Raw genomic sequence first — 22,975 nt, forward strand, 5'->3', positions numbered from 1 at the left:
GTGAGTTGGATAGCTCCAATTCTTAAATTTAAAAAAATAAAAAAAAATGTTGAAAGGAAGAAGGATTAGGAGAGAGCGTGTACAGAAACAGACAGACAAACTGGTTCTCATTTGTCTTGGGGGAAGCACAAGGCAGGCAGCAAGTCAGCTTACAGCTGCTTGCCCGAGTGTTGTACCTGCTTTGTTTTTGAACAGCAGAGGCTGCCCAACTCACCATGACCAGCAGAGATACAGGCGGCAAAGTCCCCAGCTTTGAGTTATTCTTCCCTCACAAGCATTAAACTTAAAGCTGACGTGTGTTAATCAAAGATTTCATGTTTGCTTGCCTGTTTTCTTTCTGATACTGGATTGCTTATTTTCAAAAGATAAAATGGCATTACAAATTTTAAAGGAATGCAAACATTACTTTGCATAAAAACATGTAATTAACATTTTTCGTTAAAATGAGACTCTTTGCTTGTAAATGAAAAGTCAGACAAAGTCCAGAAACAGCAATGTGTATCTATTATTTGTAGAAATAAGGGTTAATGAAAGTTGTAGGCAATAACGTTTACTACGACTAGGTTTTGAGAGCTCTGCTTCTTTAATTAGGTGAACAAACAGTACAGTTACTTGGTGGTTAAATAGTACAATCTAGCTTACCTCTGAGAGTGAACAAGAAAGTCAATGTCCTTATTAAGTCCTATGTTTATTTCAAAATGTTTGATCATCTCAATTTCAAATGTTTTGCATTCTCGTGTACTCCTAAAATTCCCATTACGTACACTGATTGTGAGATTGCTAAGGCAGTTTTCTCATTAAGCTGTAAAACACATTACAGAATAGAACAGAGTGACATCTATGAAAATTTACTCATCTTGAGGACTCTTGCCTTTCTCTGCCCTTGGCCTTCCAAGGTGCTTCCAGGAGGTGCACAGTTCGAGCAGGCATATTGTGCTGTCATCTTCCATGCCCGACCAGAGCCCTCAAAACCAGCTGTCATGCAGCATGCTACAGCATACCCAAGCCACGCACCTAAGAGGTGCACCCTTGTCTCCCCTTTTCTTTTCCTTCTCATGATCCAGAAAAGTGAAGATAGTTGCTTCCTAGATGGCACTGACATCTGAGAGGACCCATGGATGACCAGGTTTATTGCTCCGCTACTATTTCTCAGGGAAACTTCGGATGGGTCAGAGGATGTCAGTCTGGGTGCCCTCCTCCTGCCTATTTTGTCCCAGATTCAGTCATCAGTGGAGGTTGAGAATAGCATCTTGGTTGAGTTGGGTGATGTTGATCCCATGTTCCCTGGTGCTATAGAAGAGATTCCAGCTTCTTCAGTTAATCCTCTTCCTGGTCCCAGTGACTTAATTCGGATTCTACTGTTCCTGTGCCCGTTTCTCAAAAACCCTTGAGTGTACTTAAGCTTCCAATTCCTCACTCTTTGAAGTTAAGTCGGATAATGCATCCTTGCAAGCGGAGGATGTCTCTTTAAAAGACATCTGGAAAGTTATGACGCGTATGGAAGCTTTACACAAACTGTCTCTCAGTCATGCTCTTATTCAAGAAAAACTTCCTCTAAGTTAATGGAACTTTATAACGGACAATTTTTATTAAATGTAACAAAAACATTTGCAACAGTAGATGCAGACAAACATCAATTTTCCATATAAAATTCCCTATCCACCTCACACATCCATAATGCAACGCATACTTGAAGACAAAGAAAACATACTAACAGAACCTAAATTACAGACATCAACGCCCATAGCGCTCCAAGATAAGTAGAAGCAAGCAGATGAAGCACCAGAAAACAAAGAAAAGCAAAACTTTTCTAGAAGCGTAATACCTCCACAAATACCACAATACATTACACCAATATAAAAATAAAAAATAGATAGCCAAAAGTGGGCAAACTACCTCACGAAGCATTTAAGTCTTGGATCTGGAGCCATAAAATAAAAGGATCCCATATTGCTTTGAAAGAGGACAGGCGATTATGGCATATAGCAGTAAGATGTGCCAGGCGATAAGTACGTAGGTGATGAATTGGAACCGGAGATATAGCCAGTTGTTTCCAGTGTTTAGCTAATTCACACCTAGCTGCTATAAAAGTTTGACGACCTAGGTGTTGGGAACTTTTATCTAACCCTGGCATTGGAATGTTAAGTAAAGCATAGCGAGGATCACTAACAGCCGCCACTCCCAAGGACCGAATCACCCAATCTATAAGTTGAGCCCAAAAGGATGCGACCATCCCACATTGCCACCACACGTGAAAACAAAGTGCCAGTATGGCCTAGAAAGTATCTGGCAAGCTAGGGTACATTCGATGTAGCTTGTCAGGAGTCACATACCAATGAAGTAAAGCTTATTACAGTTCTCCTGCAAAGAACCAAAAATAGAGCACTTTCCGGCATTAAGAAAGACTACTTCCCACCTCTTCATCACTCAGAGGGTCCCCAAATCCAGCTCCCAAGTTCAGATATACTTCAGAGGTTCAGACATTTGTCCATTGAGAACAGTACACCTTTTAGATAGATATCAAACCACACAAGTGGTCCGCTTGATTGCAAAAATTCTCAGACACTTGCTTAGGCTTAAAATACCTTCTCAGGACTTGGAACTGAAAAAGCTTAAAGTTGAGCGTAGGCTAAAAAATTCACAGTAGCCATGCAATACCTCTCGTAAATCATTAATAGTATTAAAAAAAAAAAAGCCTTGAGATAAAAGATCATCAATGTGTAAAAATGCCTATTTCAGAGCATCTTTTAAAAGCTACAGATTGGAAAGTGGTATTGTGAGAAAGGTATGTGAGATAAAAATAGGACCAGAACCAGTTTAAACTTCCATTGGGACCACACCCCCATGGCTATTTATAATGCCAAAGGAAAGCACCGAAGCGGGCACCAGGATCATTTTGGTGGCCAAGGGAGAGCAGGTAATGGCATTACCCCAAAGTTTGTTCGAGCATGACCCATTGTTTGACCAGATTCTTCCCATGCATATCAACCAAAGATCGAAGCTGGGAGGCAGCAAAGTACCAGGCCAGGTTAGGAACTCCCAAGCCTCCTGGTTCTTTAGGCTGAGAGTTAACCGGGCTAAACGACCTAGCCAAGAAAAAGTATCCCTACACCACTTGTTCATATCTTTATCCATGGCCTGCAATAATGGTACATAATTTAAAGAAAACCAATCCTGTACCTAAGGGCTTATTCAAGCTCCCAGATACTTAAGGGAACGAGTAACCCATTTGAAGGGAGACTGTTGCTTAATGGTGCAGACTTCAATATCTGTTAAGTTAATATTCAATAGTTCTGATTTGTCAAAGTTGACCTTAAATACTGACACCCTACCAGAGAGCCCCAACTCAGGCACAATACCGTCCAATGAGGTACAATAATCTATTACCGTGAACGAGATGTCATCGGCAAATCGTATCTTAAAATTGAAACTCTGATCTGGGGAATGAACGAATCCTGGCAGTAAAGGGTTCTAAAAAAATAGCACAAGCCTATGCTAAAACTTTCCCCCAAACCACCATTAACCTTAACTCTGGCTCTCTGTTATATAACCTTGCTACCCACTGGAGGGAAAAAAAAAAAAAAAGGCCAAAATGCATTTTCTCCAATTTTTTTTAAATAGAAATGGCCAATGCACTAGGTCAAATGCTTTTTCAGCAAAGGACAAAATAGAACAGAAAGAATCCGTTTCTTATGAACCCACCATAGGAGGTCAATCTTACGGGCATTATCAGCAGCCATTCGTTTGGGTATAAAACCAACTTGATCAGTATGGACCAAAGACGACAAACACATTCAGCCGTTCAGCAAGGACCCTAACTAAACTCTTCAGATCCAGATCAGAGATATCGGTCTGTAGGACACACAGAGGGCTGGATCCCTGCTAGGTTTTGCAATAACTGAAATACCCGCAACATTAGAGTGTAAGGTAAAGGATCCACCCTAATATAATTAAACATAGCTGTTAGAGGGGCCACTAATATGAGAATACTTTTTATAATAACCACTAAAAATCCCATTTAAACCTGGAAATTTACCGAGCTTCGTTTACTGGACATGTAAAGTTTCAGGGGTACTGATGGGCCTATCCAAGAATTGTTGTTGCTCTACAGTAAGGGAAGGAAGGGTCACAGATGCAAGATAGTTATAACAGTATCTGGACCATATAGAGAAGCATAAAACTTTGAGAAGTAGTCACTTATATCAGAGGATGCTGTTACTATTTCCCCTTGTGAATTTTTAATTTTAGCAATATAACTTTTTAACCATCTGGCTAGATAACGACCAGCCTTATTACCCCCCCCCCCCCCCCCCTTAGAAGATCTGTTTAGTTAGATCAAGCCGGTGTGACAACATATTGTCATCAAGGGACTGAAGTGCAGACTTAGCTAAAGAAAGTCGCTTGAAAACAGGCTGGGACTGGGACTTCATATGTAAACAAGAAAGATGTGAAGTTTTGTCCAATAGTGCAGTCCAAGCCCGCTCTCTTTCTTTCAGAAAGTCGCATAAGAAATAAGGAAGCCCCTCGCCACCGCCTTAGAACAATCCCAGACCGTACCCCATTGCAGCAGGAGTGGAATAGTAGTTCTGAAAACATTGTAAAACTTCACTTAAGAGATCGCGAAAAGGATTCATCTTTCAGTAGGCTTTCATTTAAATGCCAAAAACAGACCATGATCAGAAGCCTTAAAGTGTACATCAAGCCATGCAGGAGCGCGGTCAGACCACGTAATATTCCCAATTCCCACCCCCACTGCTAAATTCTGCACAGCTCCATCAATAAGAAATAAGCTATAAGGGAATATGACCCGTGAGGGGTGGAATAAAAAAGTATACATTTGAGGTTTTAGAGTAATGCTGACTACAAATGTCAACTAAACTCCATTGAGATATAAGGGAAGACAAGCATTTCATAATCCCCTGCACAGATGAAGTGACTGGATGAGAGTTGTCCAGTTTTGGGTTTCTGGTAAGATTAAAAACCCTTGCTAAGTAATGAGAAATCCTCTACATGATCTAGCAAGAGATTTTATCCAAGGCTTGAAAGAAAGAATGCTGGGCCAAATTGGGAGCATAAATACTCACTATAGTAAAAATATCCGTACCCACCCTTAAGCAGAAATGACCACAAGGATCAGCTAATTGAAAAAGTAATTCATGGGCAAAGTGGGAGGAAATAAGAATTCCCATTCCAGCATATCGGGCCTCCTTAGAGCTAGCAGCTGAAACCTTATGGGGATAATCAGAAAAGGAAAGTAGACGTTCATGCCTTTTCCGAAGGTGTGTTTCCTGGAGCAGGACTATGGAGGCCCTCTGAAAGGATAGCTCCTGAGATAAATGTCGCTTCTGATTGGCACCTAAGATATTATCCTGGCCGCCATCGAGAAAGATATAAAGTCAGATACATCAAAACCGTGAGTTTGCACATAGAGCGTGTAATACAAAAAAATACCAACCCAAGTCTGCAAAGCACGCGTGAGATCAGAAAGACATGACATTTCCCCTTACAAACCCCCACACCCATATGATTTACCCCACCCAGTCGGCAAACTCCTCTACTCTCAGAGGGTTGTGTCAAACCATGATGAACTCCCAACCACCCTCTCCTCTGTAAAATACAAGAAATCAGAGAATGTCCTTCATTAAAAAAAAAAAAAATTGGGCTCTCAAAAAAGCATGAGAGCAATAAACACCATCTGTCAAAAAGTAACAAAAAGGATGGAAACTGACCACAAAAGGTCACTGCGTAAACAAGATAAAGCACAGAAAAATGACCAGTCTATCAGACAAGGCTGAACAGGAATCTTGAGTGTCGGCACAACCTCTTGCCACCCTTCCTTGTGCGATGCCAGCAAGGAACCAGGTCGGACTTCAGCGCAGTGGATGCCATTTTGGGGAGTGCAAAGTTGAGAGACCTATTCGCTTTTTGAAAAGCCTCCGCCGCTTCAGCCAGTATTTTAATCCGGTAGGTATTGCCTTTAAGCAAAAACCGCAACCCTAACGGGCTGCCACTTAGATGCAATCCTGGATTTCCTCCTGGGGAAGAGGTGCCTCTTGATAGAGCTCTCAGAGCCCTGTTGTTGCCTTTTATTAACCTGGGCACTAAGAAAGTTCATGCATTCTCTCATTGCACCTCCCATCATTTTCTTCATTATTTGCAAATCCAAAGTTATATTCTATCCAATTTTCATTTACAGATGGACCAGTATACGTCAGGGGGCTTGTCAACGTTTCTATTCGTTGTGTACTGGTATCAAAGACACACCTTGTCTGAGTTGTATCTGTTTTTACACTCTATACACTCCTATGAGTTATTGGTTTCTCTCGCTGCTGTCTGGAGCATGGAGCTACGAGTTAATGTAGATGAAAATGACTTGGGTTTTCTGTGTTATTTGCTTTATTGCTTCTCAGAGGGGATAATACTCCAAGAACTTCAACTTAAATTACTGAATAGACAGATATATTTATTTATTTTTAATTTTTATATACCGATGTTCCTGTATAGAATACATATGGCACCGGTTTTTTCTGACCGTGCCTTTAAGGCTGGGGTTGCTGCTCATAATAGATGTCTTAAATGTGGACATATGGTGGCAATGTTGAGCCATGGTGTCTGGGAGTGTCCTATCCAGAAACTTTGGCTGGCTATATTATTTGCTTCTGTGGGACATCCATCTCCAGTTCAGTGAAGATGTGTCCTCTGGGCTCACCTTTGGAGAATATGGGCTTGGGGAAGATGGTAATATTTTTCTTTATAAATGTTGTCTAGTGGGGAAGACATGTATACTTCTACGATGGTTGGAGCTAACCCCTATTACTAGTGACTTTTTGGTATAAAAATTTGGTTGCCTTGTTATACTTGAAACCCAAGACCATTAAGCTGAAACCTCTCTCCTAGTTGCGGCAATTCACTGCTATTTGGACCCCTTTTATTTCTACTCTGCCTCTGGACATTAAAGGCTGTTGTCACTCGTGATATGACTTCACCTGGCACGTAGAGCTCTTGCCGGTCTCCAGAAGTGTCTACCAACTTTATCACATGTATAGTATGCAAAGGCTTTAATCACATGTACACCGTGTTTTGGGGATGGAACTGTATGTCATATTCCTTTTTTTTTCTGTCATTCTCTGAAGTTGTTGTTCTGGATTACATATCCACAATTTTTGTGCTCAACTGCTCATTCAGGGGCAGAAGGGGTGGTTAGTTTCATTGCTTTGTTATATTTTTTTCTTTGTAATGTACATGATGTTAGTATACTCTGCATATGGCATTTCTCTGTTTTTCTCTTTGTAAGAGACCTTTTTTTTCCTTATTGCAACTGTAAATGTAATTTAAAAAAAACACTGATAGAAAAAGAAAAAGATGTTACCATACTGGGTCAGACTGAGGGTCCATCAAGCACAGCATCCTTTTTGCAACAGTAGCCAATCCATAGAAACATAGAAATGATGGCAGAAAAGGCCCAAATGGTCCAGCCAGTCTGCCCAGCAAGCTTATGGTAGTAACTGCTAGCCATACAAGCCACCTTTAGGATTATCAGTTTCCCAGACTGTCAAAGTCAGGGCCCTTGTTGGTTGCTGTTTGAATCCAATTACTCACTACCCTCTTGCCACTGAAGCAGGCAATAGATCCCATGCTACTAATGCCAGTAATAATCAGTGGCTAATCCCTAAGTCAACTTGATTAAAAGCAGTTTATGGACTTCATCCAAATCTTTTTTAAATCCAGCTAAACTAACTGCCCTAACCACATCCTCCGGCAATGAATTCCAGAGCGTAACTGTGTGTTGAGTGAAAACGAATGTTCTGATTTGTTTTAAAATGTGCTATTTGCTAACACGACAAAGGACGGCTTCTACAAACTGCAAGTCCTAAAGAGGCTCAAACCCCTTCTTTTCTTCCATGATTTCAGGACAGTCCTCCAAGCCACACTCTTTGCCAAGATAGACTACTGCAACACACTTCTTCTGGGGCTTCCACTCTCCTCTCCTCCACAAAACCACTACAGATGCTCCAGAATGCGGCAGCTAGAGTCTTGACCAATACAAACCGCAGAGATCACATCACTCCCATCTTACGGAACCTGCATTGGCTACCAATAAACTACAGAATCTTACACAAATCCCTCACCATAATCCACAAAACTATCCACAAACACCCCCCGTTGGACCTCCAGATCCCCCTCAAACTCCACTCCTCATCCAGACCCATCAGAGAAATACACAAAGGATCTCTTCAAGCCCCTTCAACCAAAGCCACACGCCACGCCGCCACCAAAGAACGAGCATTCTCGATAGCAGGACCCACTATCTGGAACAATTTACCACCGGACCTCAGACAGGAACCCTGCCTACAAACATTTCGGAAAAAACTCAAAACCTGGCTATTTCGCCAAGCTTTCCCATAATCATTCCGCTTTAGGAACTCTACAACTTAACCATACCTGGCAATATACGTAGTTAAGCCCTCTTATACCCATAATGGTTGTCTCTCTTTCCTTCTCTTTCTTCTATTCCCAAGTTTGATCTCCTTGTTAAATGTAACTTTGCCTCTTCTGAATGTTCTATTGTTAAATGGTTGCTAAGAGTGTTTACCCCTAGTTCCATGTAAACCGATTTGATATGACATCCGTCATGAAGGTCGGTATATAAAAGAATTAAATAAAATAAACTTCATGTAGTGCCCCATAGTCCTATTATCCAAAAGAGTAAATAATTCATTCACATTTACCCGTTCTAATCCTCTCATGATCTTAAAGTCCTCTATCATATCCCCCCTCTCAGCCGTCTCTTCTCCAAGCTGAACAGCCCTAACCTCTTTTGCCTTTCCTCATAGGGGAGTTGTTCCATCCCCTTTTATCATTTTGGTCGCCCTTCTCTGTATCTTCTCCAGTGCAATTATCTCTCAGATACGGCGGCCAGAATTGTACACAGTATTCAGGGTGTGGTCTCACCTTGGAGCGACACACAGGCTATGACATTTTCCGTTTTATTCATCATTCCCTTCTTAATAATTCATAACATTTTATTTCCATTCTTGACTGTCACAGCAGACAGTTGAGAATTTCAATGTGTTGTCCACTATGATGCCTAGATCTTTTTCCTGGGTGGTAGCTCCTAATATGGAACCCAATATGGTGTAACTACAGCATGGGTTATTTTTCCCTATATGCATCCCCTTGCACTTGTCCACATTAAATTTCATCTTTCATTTTTCTGTGATATGCTGTTCACTGGCAATTGCATCTTTATTTTACTATATTTCCAGCAGAAAAAGAAACAAACTTGCCCTTGATCTATGAACTTCTGCGGCAATTTAAGTGGAAAACGTGAAAAGTTTTGCACATTTGCAAATTAAATTTTTTTTTCACTTTATAAAAATGTCATTTTCTGACATTTGTGTCCAGGTTAATTTGTTTCTTAGAGCAGTGGTTCTCAACCCTGTCCTCGGGACCCCCCCAGTCAGTCGGGTTTTCAGGATATCCACAATGAATATGCATGAGAGAAAATTTGCATACATTGCCTCCATAACATGCAAATTTTCTCTCATGCATATTCATTGTGGATATCCTGAAAACCCAACTGGCTGGGGGGGGGGGTCCCCCCAGGACAGGGTTGAGAACCACTGTCTTAGAGGAAAACAGATCTTAGTAATTGGGGCGGAGAAGGAGGGGCAGAAGGGATGATTGCAGAAAACTGAAGAAGTCTTAGGCAGGAGGGGTAGAGATAAGGGAAGGAGCGGACAGAGGCAGAGAGGATGGGGGGATTCAGAGAAGATAAGGAAAGAGGATCAGAAGTGTGGAGGAGGAGGAAGGATCAGGGATATGGAGGTGGGAAGGAGTATTGGAGATGCAAGATTGGGATGAAGGTGGAGGAGGAGGAGGAAAGATTGGGAGGAGGGTAAAGAAAAGAAACCACAGGCCCCCCCCCATCCTCACTTTCCTTTATTCTCCCTTCCAAAGCCCCCATGAAGCCTTCACGCCCTCGTTCCCCCTCTCAAACTCTGGTTCATTCTCTCCCCACAAACTTATAAACCTTGTTTCACTCCCTCTTTCCCATGCACCTCAAGCCCTGGATCCCCCCCCAAACCCTTCACGCACACTGATCTACTCCCCTCGCATCCCCCAGATCACTTCACTCACCCTGGGCACCCCACATCCCCAGTGGGTTTACTTTCTGTCTCCCCCACCAATAATCCCTACACTCACCTTGATTCCCCCCCATCCCTGGTCTGTCCAACCCCCCGGCCCTGCATAATCCCTTTACTAACCGGCTCCTACAGCTGAACAGAAAGAGGACCCAGCGTTACAGCGCTCTTAGCGCCTTCTCCTCCTCCTCCTCCCCTCTCCTTCTGATGCCGGGCCCAGCGTTGCACTTTCAACTATGTGGACCCAGCAAGAAAGGGAGAGGAGGGAGGAGGAGAACTTTGGGCGCTGTAAGGCTGCCGTCCTGTTTAGCTGTAGGAGCCAGTAAATGAAGGGGGGTGGACTGCACTGTCCCACTGCCACCAATGCTCCTCTTCCAGGGAGGGCAGGCACACACGAGGGAGGGAGAGGAGCCGTCTACTGCCACCAAGGTTTTTGTTTTGCGAGGGTCCACAGCCTCCCATGGTCAGGATTGGCCAATTCCACAGGAAGAGCCAAATTTTACGTCCCTTACCGTGGAATCGCGGAAGACTGGGGCCCCTGCCTATAGGATTGGCTTAAAGCAGCAAGGAAAGGTTTATGAGTTTTGTCTTTACAACTGTGAAGCACAAAAGGGAAGGCCGCTAAGCCTTTCTGTATCTACTACCCTGCTTTTTCTTTCCCAAGACAAAGGCTGTCTCCTGGCCATCTCTGTGCGAGGTCCAAATCCCAAAGCCAATGCGGTGATCATTCCCCAGGTATCATCCGGCCAACCGCCTGCACAGTGGCGACATCGTAGAAGCATTCTGACAAGGACAGTCCGTTACTTTTACATCTGTCCCCGGAATACTTCAGAATCCATAGCAGACATCCATCAGATGCAGAGTTTGACATCTCTGGTAATGCAGAATGAATTTCTACCACTAGTCTGCTACTGACGCCCCAAATCCTTCATCTCCTAGGGGCTTCAAATATACTCTAAGAACAGAGGAAGATGTATTTTGTATACTCACCACAAATTAAAAACTCGGGGGGGGGGGGGGGGATTCTACCAACAGTCCAAGTCTTGAAAGTAAAAGAAAATGACAGCTGCCACTCAGCAATATACAAAACTTCTGATCCAAATGGCAAATCAAAAAACACTTTAGTCATTTAAATACGAACACCACCATCAATTCAAATATAATAGGCACTCTAGTGTGCCAAACACTAAAGAGATGCATGGTGTCGTTATCCAGATCTCTCAATTAATATTCACCAACGGCAGCAGAACACTATTCACAATTATTAATACGATCACAAACAACTACACTAAACTGTAACCATTAGGTATTGGTGATGTTTCTCTCTGCTCACAAATAAAGATATTATTTATTAATTTATTCCCTGGAAATAACATTCAGAAAAACAAACTGGTGAGGCTGCCCCACCTGCATAGTACAGACAGATCTAAGGTTGAAAATGGCGGTAAAAACAACATTTCACCTACCTTGTCCAGTTTGACACCTCCGGCCACTTTCAAACGAGAAGAGATTTGAATCGTAGCCATAGCGGCGCAGACAGAGGTAGGACCACTTCACAGAGTCCCGCTTACGGGTGTACAAAATGAGTTCCGTGTCGGTAAGTTCCATCACACCAGAACCCAGCTCGTTACCGTCATCATCCACGTTAATGACCTTCAGAAAAGAAAAAATTACCTGCAGTGAAATTGGTATCAAGCATGGAGAGGGTGCTCTGAAGCTGCAAAGAAGGAAAGCCCTAGTCATCAAAACTTCAGTCAGAATTATATAAAACCACCGCACTTGATGCTCATCTCTGCTTATTGCTGGACGGGAAGATTTTAACAATTCTCATACAGCAAATTATTTTTTTTTTTATTACCAAAGAGTCCTGTTTGGTGAGGACTTTATAAGTTATGAGTTAACCTATTAATGAACTAGGTTAATGATGGAGCTCATAAATGCACATTGTGGGCCTGATTTTCAAAAGCACTTACATGTGTAAAACGGGGTTTTACATGTCTAAATGGACTTTACTTGTGAAAGTGGGCTTTTGAAAAATTGCTACAATATATACCATTGAATTGTCCATAGGAGTCACCCACATAAGTGGCTTTTGAAAACTGCTACGATAGTATGTTACATTTACGCGCCTAACTCCTTTGAAAATTCACCTGTATGTGTCTAACAATAAATTGCTGTTATCTCTGTTCATTTTAGTCTGAGTAGAGAAAATCCCTGTGATATACTCCTTGTTTTACCCTATCAGAACGAGTTTATGTTATGGTATAAGTTCACGCTCTAGCGCTCCTTAACACGGCTTAGTCACCTATGGCCATATTCATTTTTACATGGCCAAGACGTGAGCTACCAAGGAAAAGGCACAAGCGAAATCTAACAAAAAAAAGCAACTTAGCTTCCTTGAAGATGAGTGGCTGCTCATCTGCAACTTGTGTTCTTCATAGACAGCAGGATAAATCAGTAAAACTAAGTGGGGGATGTCATCTGACGGTGCCAAGACAGAAACCTCAGAGCTCAGAAAAACCAAGAAGGGAGGTGGGAGGGATCATGTGGCCGATTTATCCTGATGTCTATGGAGAATACCTGTTACATACGAGCAACTTCGCTTTCTCCGTAGATCAGCAGGACAATAATCAGCCACATAAGTGGGGACTTCCAAGCTGAGGGTTGCTTCTGATTGGTTTGTGTGTTCAAGTAGATCACTGCATTCAGGCTCTTTAGCCAGAGGATGGAGGGTAGGGTTCAAGGAATTAAATAAGCTTTTACAGCCTGCCTGTCCAAAACTCAACATAAGAATATAAGATTTGCCATACTGGGTCAGACCGAAGGTCCGTCAATCTCCAACAGTGGCCATCCAGGTCACAAGTACCTGGCAGGAACTCAAATATAGATCCAATCCTTCTTGCTCATAAATTTAATTTTATTTAGCTCTACAATCATAATACATAAAAACAATACTATCAATACAAAATAAATGCTTTAAAAAACCCCCAAAAACCACCACAAAACTCAAAATCGGTGGCTTTCCCAAGCCTACATGGCTAATAATGGTTTATAGACTTCCTCCAGGAACTTGTCTAAATCCAATTATGCTAACTGCCTTCACCACATCCTCTGACAACAAATTCCATAATTTAATTGTGCGTTGAGTGGAAAAAAAAAAAAAAAATACTCTCTCCAATTTGTTTTACATGTGTTACCTGTTAGTTTCATAACCCTACTACTATTTGAAAGAGTAAACCATGGTGAAATTACTACTTAACTACATTTCCTTTCCTTTAGTCAGCCCAGTCCAGCCCAACAGGTTATGCACACCAACCAGCAGATGGAAACAGATCAAGAGGCTTGCTAATGTCACTCTTTATATACATTCATGCAGACCACCAGCCCCGCCAGTATTCATGTTAGATGCTAACTATGGGCAGGCTCAACCAAAAAACCGTAATGCCAATTTGGTTTTTTTGTGTTGTTTTTTAGACCAGCGGGCTTCCAGAAAAGAACTGGAAATAAAATGGAATGAAGAAGAGTTCCTTGCAATTCCAAATAAGTTACCTGCAAGGCAGCAGATACCCTTAATTATGCACACCTCTTCAGAACTGCCTTCAATAAACCTTTTTCAGGCACAGAGGATACAAGCAAGACTGAAGATACTGGCAGCAAAGGGGGGAGGGCCTAAACTGGGCTGGCTGTATGAAAGGAAAGGAAATTATCAGGTAAGTAGTAATTTCACTTTCCTCAGCATATGCAGCCCAGTCCAGATCAATGGGATGTACCCAAGCCACTCCCGATATGGGCTGGGCGCTACCCGAGGCTCTTCCAAAACCACCAGGACCACACAACTGGAATGTTTGACAAATCACTGAAGCAAACTGCTGATCATGGGCCAAGGTGGGGGGGGGGGGGGGGGGAAGCATAAAACCTTCCCCACTGGCCAGTCCTGAATCAGAACATGGATTCCGGACAAATGTGGATCTCTTTCGACTGAAGAACCTGCGCACCTCCACATTCACGCAGGTCCCACCATCCGACCCCCCTACCTTCTACCTCTCTCTCCCCCCCCCCCTTTCCTTTCATTTCCCACTCATACTTTCTTGTGTTTAGAGCACGCGTTTGTATCTACCTTCCTCGTTTTTCGTTTCTATATTCATTTTCGTTATTTGACTTAAGATATTTTAGTTATTTCCTGTTACAACCTGTTCCATGACCTGCTATATGCATATACTTTCGTTTCACAACTTGTTCTATGTATAATTGTTTTGTTTCAATGTAAACCGGGGTGAAGGCTTGTGCTAAACCTCGGTATATAAAAGCTACAAATAAATAAAATAAATAAATAAATCAGATCGAAGGCTGTCAAATAGGGACCACTCTCCTGGATCACAGACACTGTGACTAAGGTAATCTGCTTTAACGTTGCCCTTGCCTGCTATGTGAGATGCCAACAAGGCCTCCAAATGCTTCTCTGTACAAGGAAACAGCACAATTTCCAACAGCATCCCAGGACTTCATGTTCCTCCTTGATTTATATATGCCACAGGCGTGGCATTGTTGGACATCACTGACCTCACGAATCATAGTGCAAATTCAAGGATTGTGAACTGGATCGCTCTGGCTGTCCCTTCAGTTGGTAGACCAGCTCGCCTCCTCAGAGGTCCATTATTTGTGAGCAAACAGCTCTTGACAATGCATTCCCTAGCTCAAAAAAAGTGTAGCATCATTCATCATCATGACCCAAGCTATGGTCTTCAAATCCACAACCCATTCCAGGTGCCTTCGGTGCAGCCACCACTGCAAACTCTGCTATGCTGCCTCAAGAGTGGCAAATGTATAGCATAGTCCTGAGACAGGATTCCATCTGCAAAGCAAGGCCCTTTGCAGAGGGTGCCTATGCACCCTGGCCCACAATACCAGATCTATAGCTGCTGCTATGGATCCAAGAGGCTGAAAGTATTTCCACACCGTTGAGTTTCTGAACCACAACTCCTGGACTTGGTCTATGCAATATCTGAACTCTTTGCTTTGTGAGAGGCACACAGCCTATCTGCATTTCAAACCAAGCTCCCAGATAATCTAGATTCCGTGGAGAACTGAAGAATGCTCTTGGAAAAACTGATGATCCATCCTTGGTCATGAAACTACTAGATTGCTCGTTGTGATGTCAATATGCACTCTTGTAAGGACTTTGCTCTTATCAATCATCCAGATAGGGTGCACTAGAACTCCCTCCTTATACAATACCGCTGCTATGACTATCATGACCTTGATGAAGGTCCTTAGGGTTATTGGTAGCCCACAGGGAAAAGCCTGAAACTAAAAATGATCGTGAATCTGAGGAAACAGTTATCTGGACTGTTATATGCAAATAAACCTCTATAAAGGTCCAAAGTGGTCAGACTCTCTCTTTTCTGAACCGCATGCTCACAGATCGCGAGGTCTCCACCCTGAAGCGAGTCACTCAATTTGTTGACCTGCTTCAGGTCTAGGATGCGACTAAAGGACCCCTCCCTTCTGTGGAGCCACAAAGTAAACTGAATAGAGTCCCTGTTCTTCCCAGCCCTCTGAGACAGGAATCGCAGCTCTCAGATCGATAAACTTTCAAAGAGTCGATTTTACCACTATTCTTTCCTTCCTTAAAAGGGAGAAGCCATAAAAGTGTTGGAAACAGGATGAGCAAATTCTAGAGCATAACTTCCCCCCTCCCCCCGAGCACCCACTGGTCTGTAGTTATTTTGCTCCACCTCTGACAGAACAGAGAAAGATGGCTACTTATCTCTAGTCCCAGAGATAGGGCACCCAAGCACTCATTGGGATGTCCTAGAGGAACTGGAACTTGTTGTTCCGTCCTCTCCATTTCTTGGCTGAAAGGACTGAAATCTGAAATATAGCCTCAGCACCTGACTGGGAGAGATGCCCCACATCTCCCCGGATCCTGGCATCCTCTAGCCAGATCTCTCTGATCCTCTGGATATTAGAGTCACCCCATACTCTAGCTTTTTTAACTTCTCCAGAAACAAAAAACACCCCTTGAAAGGCAGCTTGATCTAGTTAATCTTAGAAATACAGTCTGCCAACCAATTGCACATCCAGAGAAGCTGCTGCACTGCTATCATGGATGCCACACCCCTGGCTGAGGCCCACACTAAATCATAATCATCATCCGCCCGTCAGGGGAGACTCCTCTCCTAGTCGCTCTTGGGCATCCTGCGCAATCCTGACCTTGCCACAGTACAGAAACCAGGGAAATCTGCAGAACCATGCTCACAGCCTCAAAGGCTTGTTTGAACACCACTTCTATCTTCTGGTCTTGTGTGTCTAAGGGTCGCTCCACCCTCTACTAGGATGGTGGTCCTCTTATCACTGAACACACCAAGGCATCCACTTCAGGAAGCCAAAACCTCCCATTCACCTGGAGGGTCCAACACATATGGCCCCCTTTAAAATTAGCCTCAGTGGCTGCCCATTCCCAATCAACTAGATCCTGCAATATCTGGTAGAGGAGAAAAAACAGACAGAACTTCGGAAGACTGAGTATAATCTGGTCCTCCTTGGAAGTGCGCGTGTCTTATCCAAAATATGCAATGCACGCAGGGTCTGAACTTCTAGAACTTCCCATACTTTATTTTGTTGATTCCCACATGTACTACAACAGCTGGCAGCTCCCCAGCACCACCCAAAATCCTATCTAGGTGATGCATGATGTCTGCCACCTTCACATCAGGCAGGCAAATTACCATGCAGTCCTCACCCCCACCAACCATCTACATTCCTATAATGAAGCATTCTCTAGGTAGTAATGAGCAGTAAAAATGTAGATAAAGGGAATGTAGCAGCTATGCAAATCTCCTTATGGAAACAGAGAGAAGATGTGCTAAGAAAGCTGTTGTAGATCTGAACGTATGGGCTTCCATCTTGCTTGGAAGATGTAGTCCTGATTATATCACTTAATACTACAATCTGAGATCAAAGTGGAAAAAGTCCTCTTCGTAACTGGAAAAAAAAAAAAAAAAAAAGAGACTAATTGTTTAAAAAAAAAAAAAGCTTAGGACTTCTGGTGAAATTCTGTTCTTTCAAAATAAAAGAAAGAAACTCCTCCACAATCCTGCTCACTGATATGGAGGTGTGGTCTTGGAAAGAAGGTTGGCAAGAGAATGGATTGATTTAAATGAAATTGGGATATTAATTTGGGAAGAAATTTAGGATGATTTTTCAAGACTACTGTTGTGAAAAAAAACAGAGTATAAGAATATGAAATTAAGACTTACATAAGAACATGCCATGCTGGGTCAGACCAAGGGTCCATCAAGCCCAGCATCCTGTTTCCAACAGAGGCCAAACCAGGCCATAAGAACCTGGCAATTACCCAAACACTAAGAAGATCCCATGCTACTGATGGAATTAATAGCAGTGGCTATTCCCTAAGTCAACTTGATTAATAGCAGCTAATGGACTTCTCCTTCAAGAACTTATCCAAACCTTTTTTGAACCCAGCTACACTAACTGCACTAACCACATCCTCTGGCAACAAATTCCAGAGCTTTGTGCGTTGAGTGACCTCTGGAATTTGTAACTCGCTTATTCTTCAAGCTGAAGTAACTATTCTCAAGAACAAAATATTCTGAGACTAAAAATACTAAACCCCTTCCACTTAAAGTGTCCTTGAAGCTAGAATACATTTTATTTCAGTAGGCAATTGCATAGATGAAAATTGCTGACTTCCAACATCCAAGCACTCACAGCTAGAGAATGAAGGCTAAGATGTGGAAGATTTCAGTTGTATTGTGTGCGAAGGGATGAGAATTCAGTCTGTACCATTGCTCTATTAGTTTTAGCACTCAACTGTCTTATTAGAAAAAACTATGCTGGCTTGAAGTGCTGGAACGTTTCTCCTACCAGAAGGTCATCCAAAGCAAGAGGGGAATGATTTTTAAGACACTAGTCAGAAACTAGGATTGGCTTTGACTTACATTTGTTGCAGAGGCTTAGGTTGTGTTCTCTCTCTGGTAAGAGGTCTGTTCTAATGTTGCTGCTGAAGACTGGGGTGCTAATAAGGGTACTGCAGCTTCTGCTTGAACAGAAGTAGTATCTCCTACAGAGTTAATACTGACTCTTTCTACAAGTAGAAAGCAGCTCAGTCATAGATGCTAAAATAGTAAGAAGGGTAGCACAGTGATTTTTATCGTTTACTGTTTCTTGTACCTTCTCTTCAAAGTGATTATCTCCAGCGCAAGGAATATCTACAAGCTTTTCATGAACATCTTCACAAAGTCCTGAAGTACAGAGCCAAGTCAGCCTTCTTCCTGCAATAGCTTTTGCCAGAGTTCTGGCAAAAGTATCAGAGACACTGTTTTAAGACTGGCCTATTATATTCTTCCACCTCTTGAAACACAGGAAGAAAAAAGGTCCATTTTTATCTACTGTGTGTTCTTTCGCCAGAGATCACAGTCCTTGCAGGTAAGAATGCATATACTGAATCATATGCAACTAATGAGTAGCTGGTTTGGAGTTGAACATGGTTGTTTGGAAAACCTTCGTTGCTACCTTATCTAGCATCTTTTCCAGGAACGATGGTAGAATGTGCCTTAAAAAAAAAAAAAAGCTCTAATAGTTGGTTCTACTACTATGGACTGGTGCAGGAGCTGGACCTCGCGATGTCCCAAAGAAGGATGAATTCTGTATTTGACATCTAGTTTCCTTGATACAGTAAGACAAGCAAAGGCATCAGTCACATTTTTGCTTCAAGTTTCTAAAGAAGTCTGTGTACTGGAACCACCACCACGTTTAGGCGCTTGAATGTAATTCAGTAAACCCAAACATCTTCTCTAGGTTCTGCTTCTTCTTGTATATTGAAAGGGATTTCTTTGTCCATGTTCTGCCGAAAGGTAGGTATGACAATGTCCTCAAGAGGAGATGCCCTCCCAAGGCTGATGAGGTGAGGATTCTGATGGAAGGCCTGGAGATGCCTCATCAGCAGAATAAAGTGAGATGGCAGTCTTCTTGTGAATCAGATAACCCAACAGGAGAGTCTTCTGGAAGAAGGTACGTGGTCACACTGAAAATGGGTCAGAGTCTGGATCATGTCATCTCAGTGTTTTAACTTGTCGCCTATTTTGGACACTCTGGCCTCCATCTCTTCCAATGGAAGAGGTGGCAGCAAGTCTGGAATATTAGATAATTTTTCACAAAGTCAAGCTACATCTTTTGCACAAAGGGAATGTTAATCTTTTGTAGCTGGAGGAAATCGCTGTGGAAGAACCATCTGACTCTGGAACCAAAATTAGCATAGCTAGTGGAGTTTTGCCTTTGCAGACAACAAATTCACTACATTTTTCTGTTTAATCTGCCCAGCACAGAGAATAATTAGGCATTGACTAGTCGACGGTGCCGGTAGAATATTTGCTTCAAAAAGTCAATTGACTGAGGTCTCCGTACCTATGTCTTGTCTATTACATGGGATATCGAGGATCTTGTCGTTCTCTGCACTCTATGTGCCAAATAGCAAAAAACTTACTTCCCTATTTACTGGAGGGGGAACGGCGCCCGCATCAAGACATGCACCAAATCACTGCATCAAGCATGAGAAGACTTGAACGTTTGGATTTAGGCATAAGACCCGGAACTTTTTTCCCCATTGAGGCAGAAAGTCCTGAACTGTATAGCTTGGACCTTTCAGCCTTGGGGGTCATGCGAGGACAGAGAGTAATTAGATACGTTATGGGACACCTGATGGATCGGTCATGTTGGTCTGTTAAGGAATATCCTGAGAACATAAGATCACTTGACGTGTGGTTTGTCCAGCATCTTAAAAAAAAAGACTGATGCAATTTTGAAAGAAACATTAACTCATCTAAAACAGAAAAAAAAATTTGAAAAAAAACAAACAAAAACACACCCAGGAAAAAAAACACAAACATGAAATGATTCCCAGAAGGGGTGGGGGGAATAAAAAAAAAAACTTAAGACAAGTAACTAAAGAGAGAGCAAAAAGACTTCTGGAAGCCTAAGCAGAAGGAAAAAAGACTGAGGAGACTCACAGGAAGGTTTGCTCGTGCTTAGAAAACTCTTTCCAGTTTTCTTCAGTACTCCGAGCACTTTTCCTTCATGGCACCACTGGATGATTTTTATCCTTGTCCACAGAAGAAAAAGTTTAAAATAAGGTACTTCTATAGCAAGCTATTTTAGGCAGGGACTTATTGATGCTACAAGCTGCCTCGAGCATCGTTTGGAAAACGTGGGCTAAAATATCCCAAAATTATACAATTCTAAGGCTTCAAAGCTTTTGTACTGAAAAAGGTTACGCATGCGCCTCGCAAACCCCAGGACTACGTGACCGTCTACTAGTGCGCCTTACTCATGAAATTAAAAATATCCAGTGACATTACACACACAGCAAGCAGCAATCCTAAAGCCTCCTCACTATCAATAAAATCACCACATTTTTACTCCCAAAAATTGTCTTATTTCATTGAATGTTTACAGTACATAATCTAAGTGATACAAATATAATGGTCTGTAATTTATTAAAAGTAGAGATCTAGTTTTTCATTTTCTTTTCACATAATGGATCCATTCGTGTGATGAATACCCCAGGGTCAAAAAGGAGTTCATGGTACCATTTCTACACCCAGAGCAGTGTCCAAAACCTGCCATCCCAAATTTGGAAGTGCACTTTTTTTTTTTTTTAATATAAAAAGTGTTGGAGAAGAACTCTAGAAAGTGGCTGACACCTTGCACTTTACAGGGGCTTTGAAAAATCCTGTCATGATGGAGATGGCAGCGGCTTTTCCACCTGGTGACACAGTCTATTCAAAAGATCAGTCAGGGGCACTCCTAATTCAGTGTACACCCCACCATATCTTTTAATTCTGACATGTCCGGTACGTACCTTAAACTTGTTTTGATGGTTATCTGGGACAGTTTCTTTATCTGGACAGCTACAACAGCTACCCATGGCTTCTTCAGAAGATTATGTGAATTCTGGATTGAGAAAAGAAGGAAAGAAAGAGTCGATAAATCTATGTTCAGCATTGGTATCAATATATTCTTGTTCACGTTTGCTCATTTGAGCCATGACGATCCAGGTCCACTCCTGCTCTCTTAATGTGGATGGGCTTCCTTCTCCCATCAAAAGGAGCAAAGTCCTAATGGAGCACCACAAAAAGAGAGCCAGTACAGCCTCTCTTCAGGAAACCCATATGGATGAGGTTGGACCTGGTAAGCTGCGAAGGGAGTGTGCAGGGTAATGTTTTTCCAGCTACATTTTCTGCTAGAGACAGATTCTTGGGAACTAGGATGGCTACAACTATCTTTGAAATGAACGTCCGATGACAGAGCCCCCCAACGGCGGATATATTACTGTTCTTGGTACTCTTTACGGCAAGAAACTGATCTTAGTAATCAATATGCTCATAACCTTTTTACTAATCTGGCTGCCAAAATAGTAGCATGGTCCAACTATACCATTATAGTTGGGGGATGCTTTAAAATGTTATGGACAACTCTATAATAGATTGCAGACTGCCCAAAACTCCCAAGAAAAATCAGGCGGATATGGGAATCAGTTTGTTGGGCCAAGAGCTTCAACTGGTAGATTCCTGGAGAGTCCTGCATCTGGAAGACGAAGAATAAACCTACTACTCACATGTGCACAATGTTTATTCCAGATTAGACTACCTATTGATTTCTGAAAATTGGTTAAACAGAACAAAGTTATGTGATGAGATTGATCCGGCATACTCTGATCACTCTATGCCAGCTCTATCTTCAGTTTACTGAGGAGGGGAATGCACCCCCTGCATGGAGGATGTCACCCCATCTCTATCATGAAGGGAATTTATGGAAAGTAGAAGGACTGAGTATCAGCTAATTAATGCTGATGGAATGTAGCAAAGCAGCCCTACGTGGTCACATCTTGTCTTATCAAATAGGGAAAATGAAAATCCATGAGCTCACACAAAGCTCAGTGTTCATGGGGCCCGTGCCCAGAGAGTCTCAGGTACTGGTAAAAAACAACAAAAAAAAAACCCCACTACACCACAAACAAACCAGAATGTGTCTCCAATGCATTGTGCACTGCACGGTGCCAAAATTCCCTCCTCCCTCAAACCATGGCTCGTCACCTAAGACTCCCAACTCCCCTGTGGGGCGATGGGCCCGACAGGCACGCGCTGCTGACTCGGCAGGAAACAGCGTGCTGCACTGCAGTATGGGCCACAGAGCACACGCAATGCCATCTGTCCCTCTGGCCCCCTCCTTAGTCACGCAGTTTTGCCTTCAGAGTCCTGTAGATCCATACTGTACTGTCACACGCTGTTTTTCCTGCAGAAATTTCTGAGAAGTCGGCCACATGTGCCTGTCGGACCGATCGCTCCTCACGGAGTTGGGAGTTTGACATGGCTAAGCGGGGAGAGAATACAAAATGGAGGTAGAAACGAGGGAAGGAGTAGACGGCAAAGAGAAGACGTGACATGGGTGAAAGAAGATGGGATGGGAAGAGAAAGCGGTGAAAAAGTGGGAGGAGGGGGTTGGTGGAATTTTAGTTTATATACCGTCGTTCCATGGATAGATCACAACGGTTTACAAGACGTCATTCAGAGTTATTCATTCAACAGATAAACACAGACAAAACCAAACGATTGGTTAGGAGGTTGGAGTTCATACGTAGGTATTAATTTCCATCTATCTAGAGACAATTTCTGGGGCAAATGGAATTATGACCAGAACAGAAGGCTAGGAGTGCTGGTAATCCCAGATAATATAAGGTAGCTTTCACTTCTTAGTCTGTGGGTTGTTTGAGAATCATGCATTCTCTCGCTTGATTTATTCTTCATGCGCGA

The 22,975-nt window shown here is 42.6% G+C and overlaps 1 protein-coding gene across 2 annotated transcripts in view; it reads right to left on the reverse strand.

The window, feature by feature from the left end:
* FRS2 (fibroblast growth factor receptor substrate 2) overlaps nucleotides 1-22,975 on the reverse strand; it is a 54,571-nt gene that overhangs the window by 15,568 nt on the left and 16,028 nt on the right. For both annotated transcript variants that reach the window (XM_029597213.1, XM_029597214.1), the window contains exons 3-4: nucleotides 21,025-21,116; nucleotides 11,612-11,798 (exon numbers count right to left, since the gene is read on the reverse strand). In XM_029597213.1, coding sequence (XP_029453073.1) covers nucleotides 11,612-11,798; nucleotides 21,025-21,090 — 253 coding nt within the window. In that variant the 5' untranslated portion in view covers nucleotides 21,091-21,116. The remainder of the gene's footprint in view (nucleotides 1-11,611; nucleotides 11,799-21,024; nucleotides 21,117-22,975) is intronic.

Source organism: Rhinatrema bivittatum, chromosome 4, assembly GCF_901001135.1.
Source record: "Rhinatrema bivittatum chromosome 4, aRhiBiv1.1, whole genome shotgun sequence".
NCBI lineage: Eukaryota > Metazoa > Chordata > Amphibia > Gymnophiona > Rhinatrematidae > Rhinatrema > Rhinatrema bivittatum.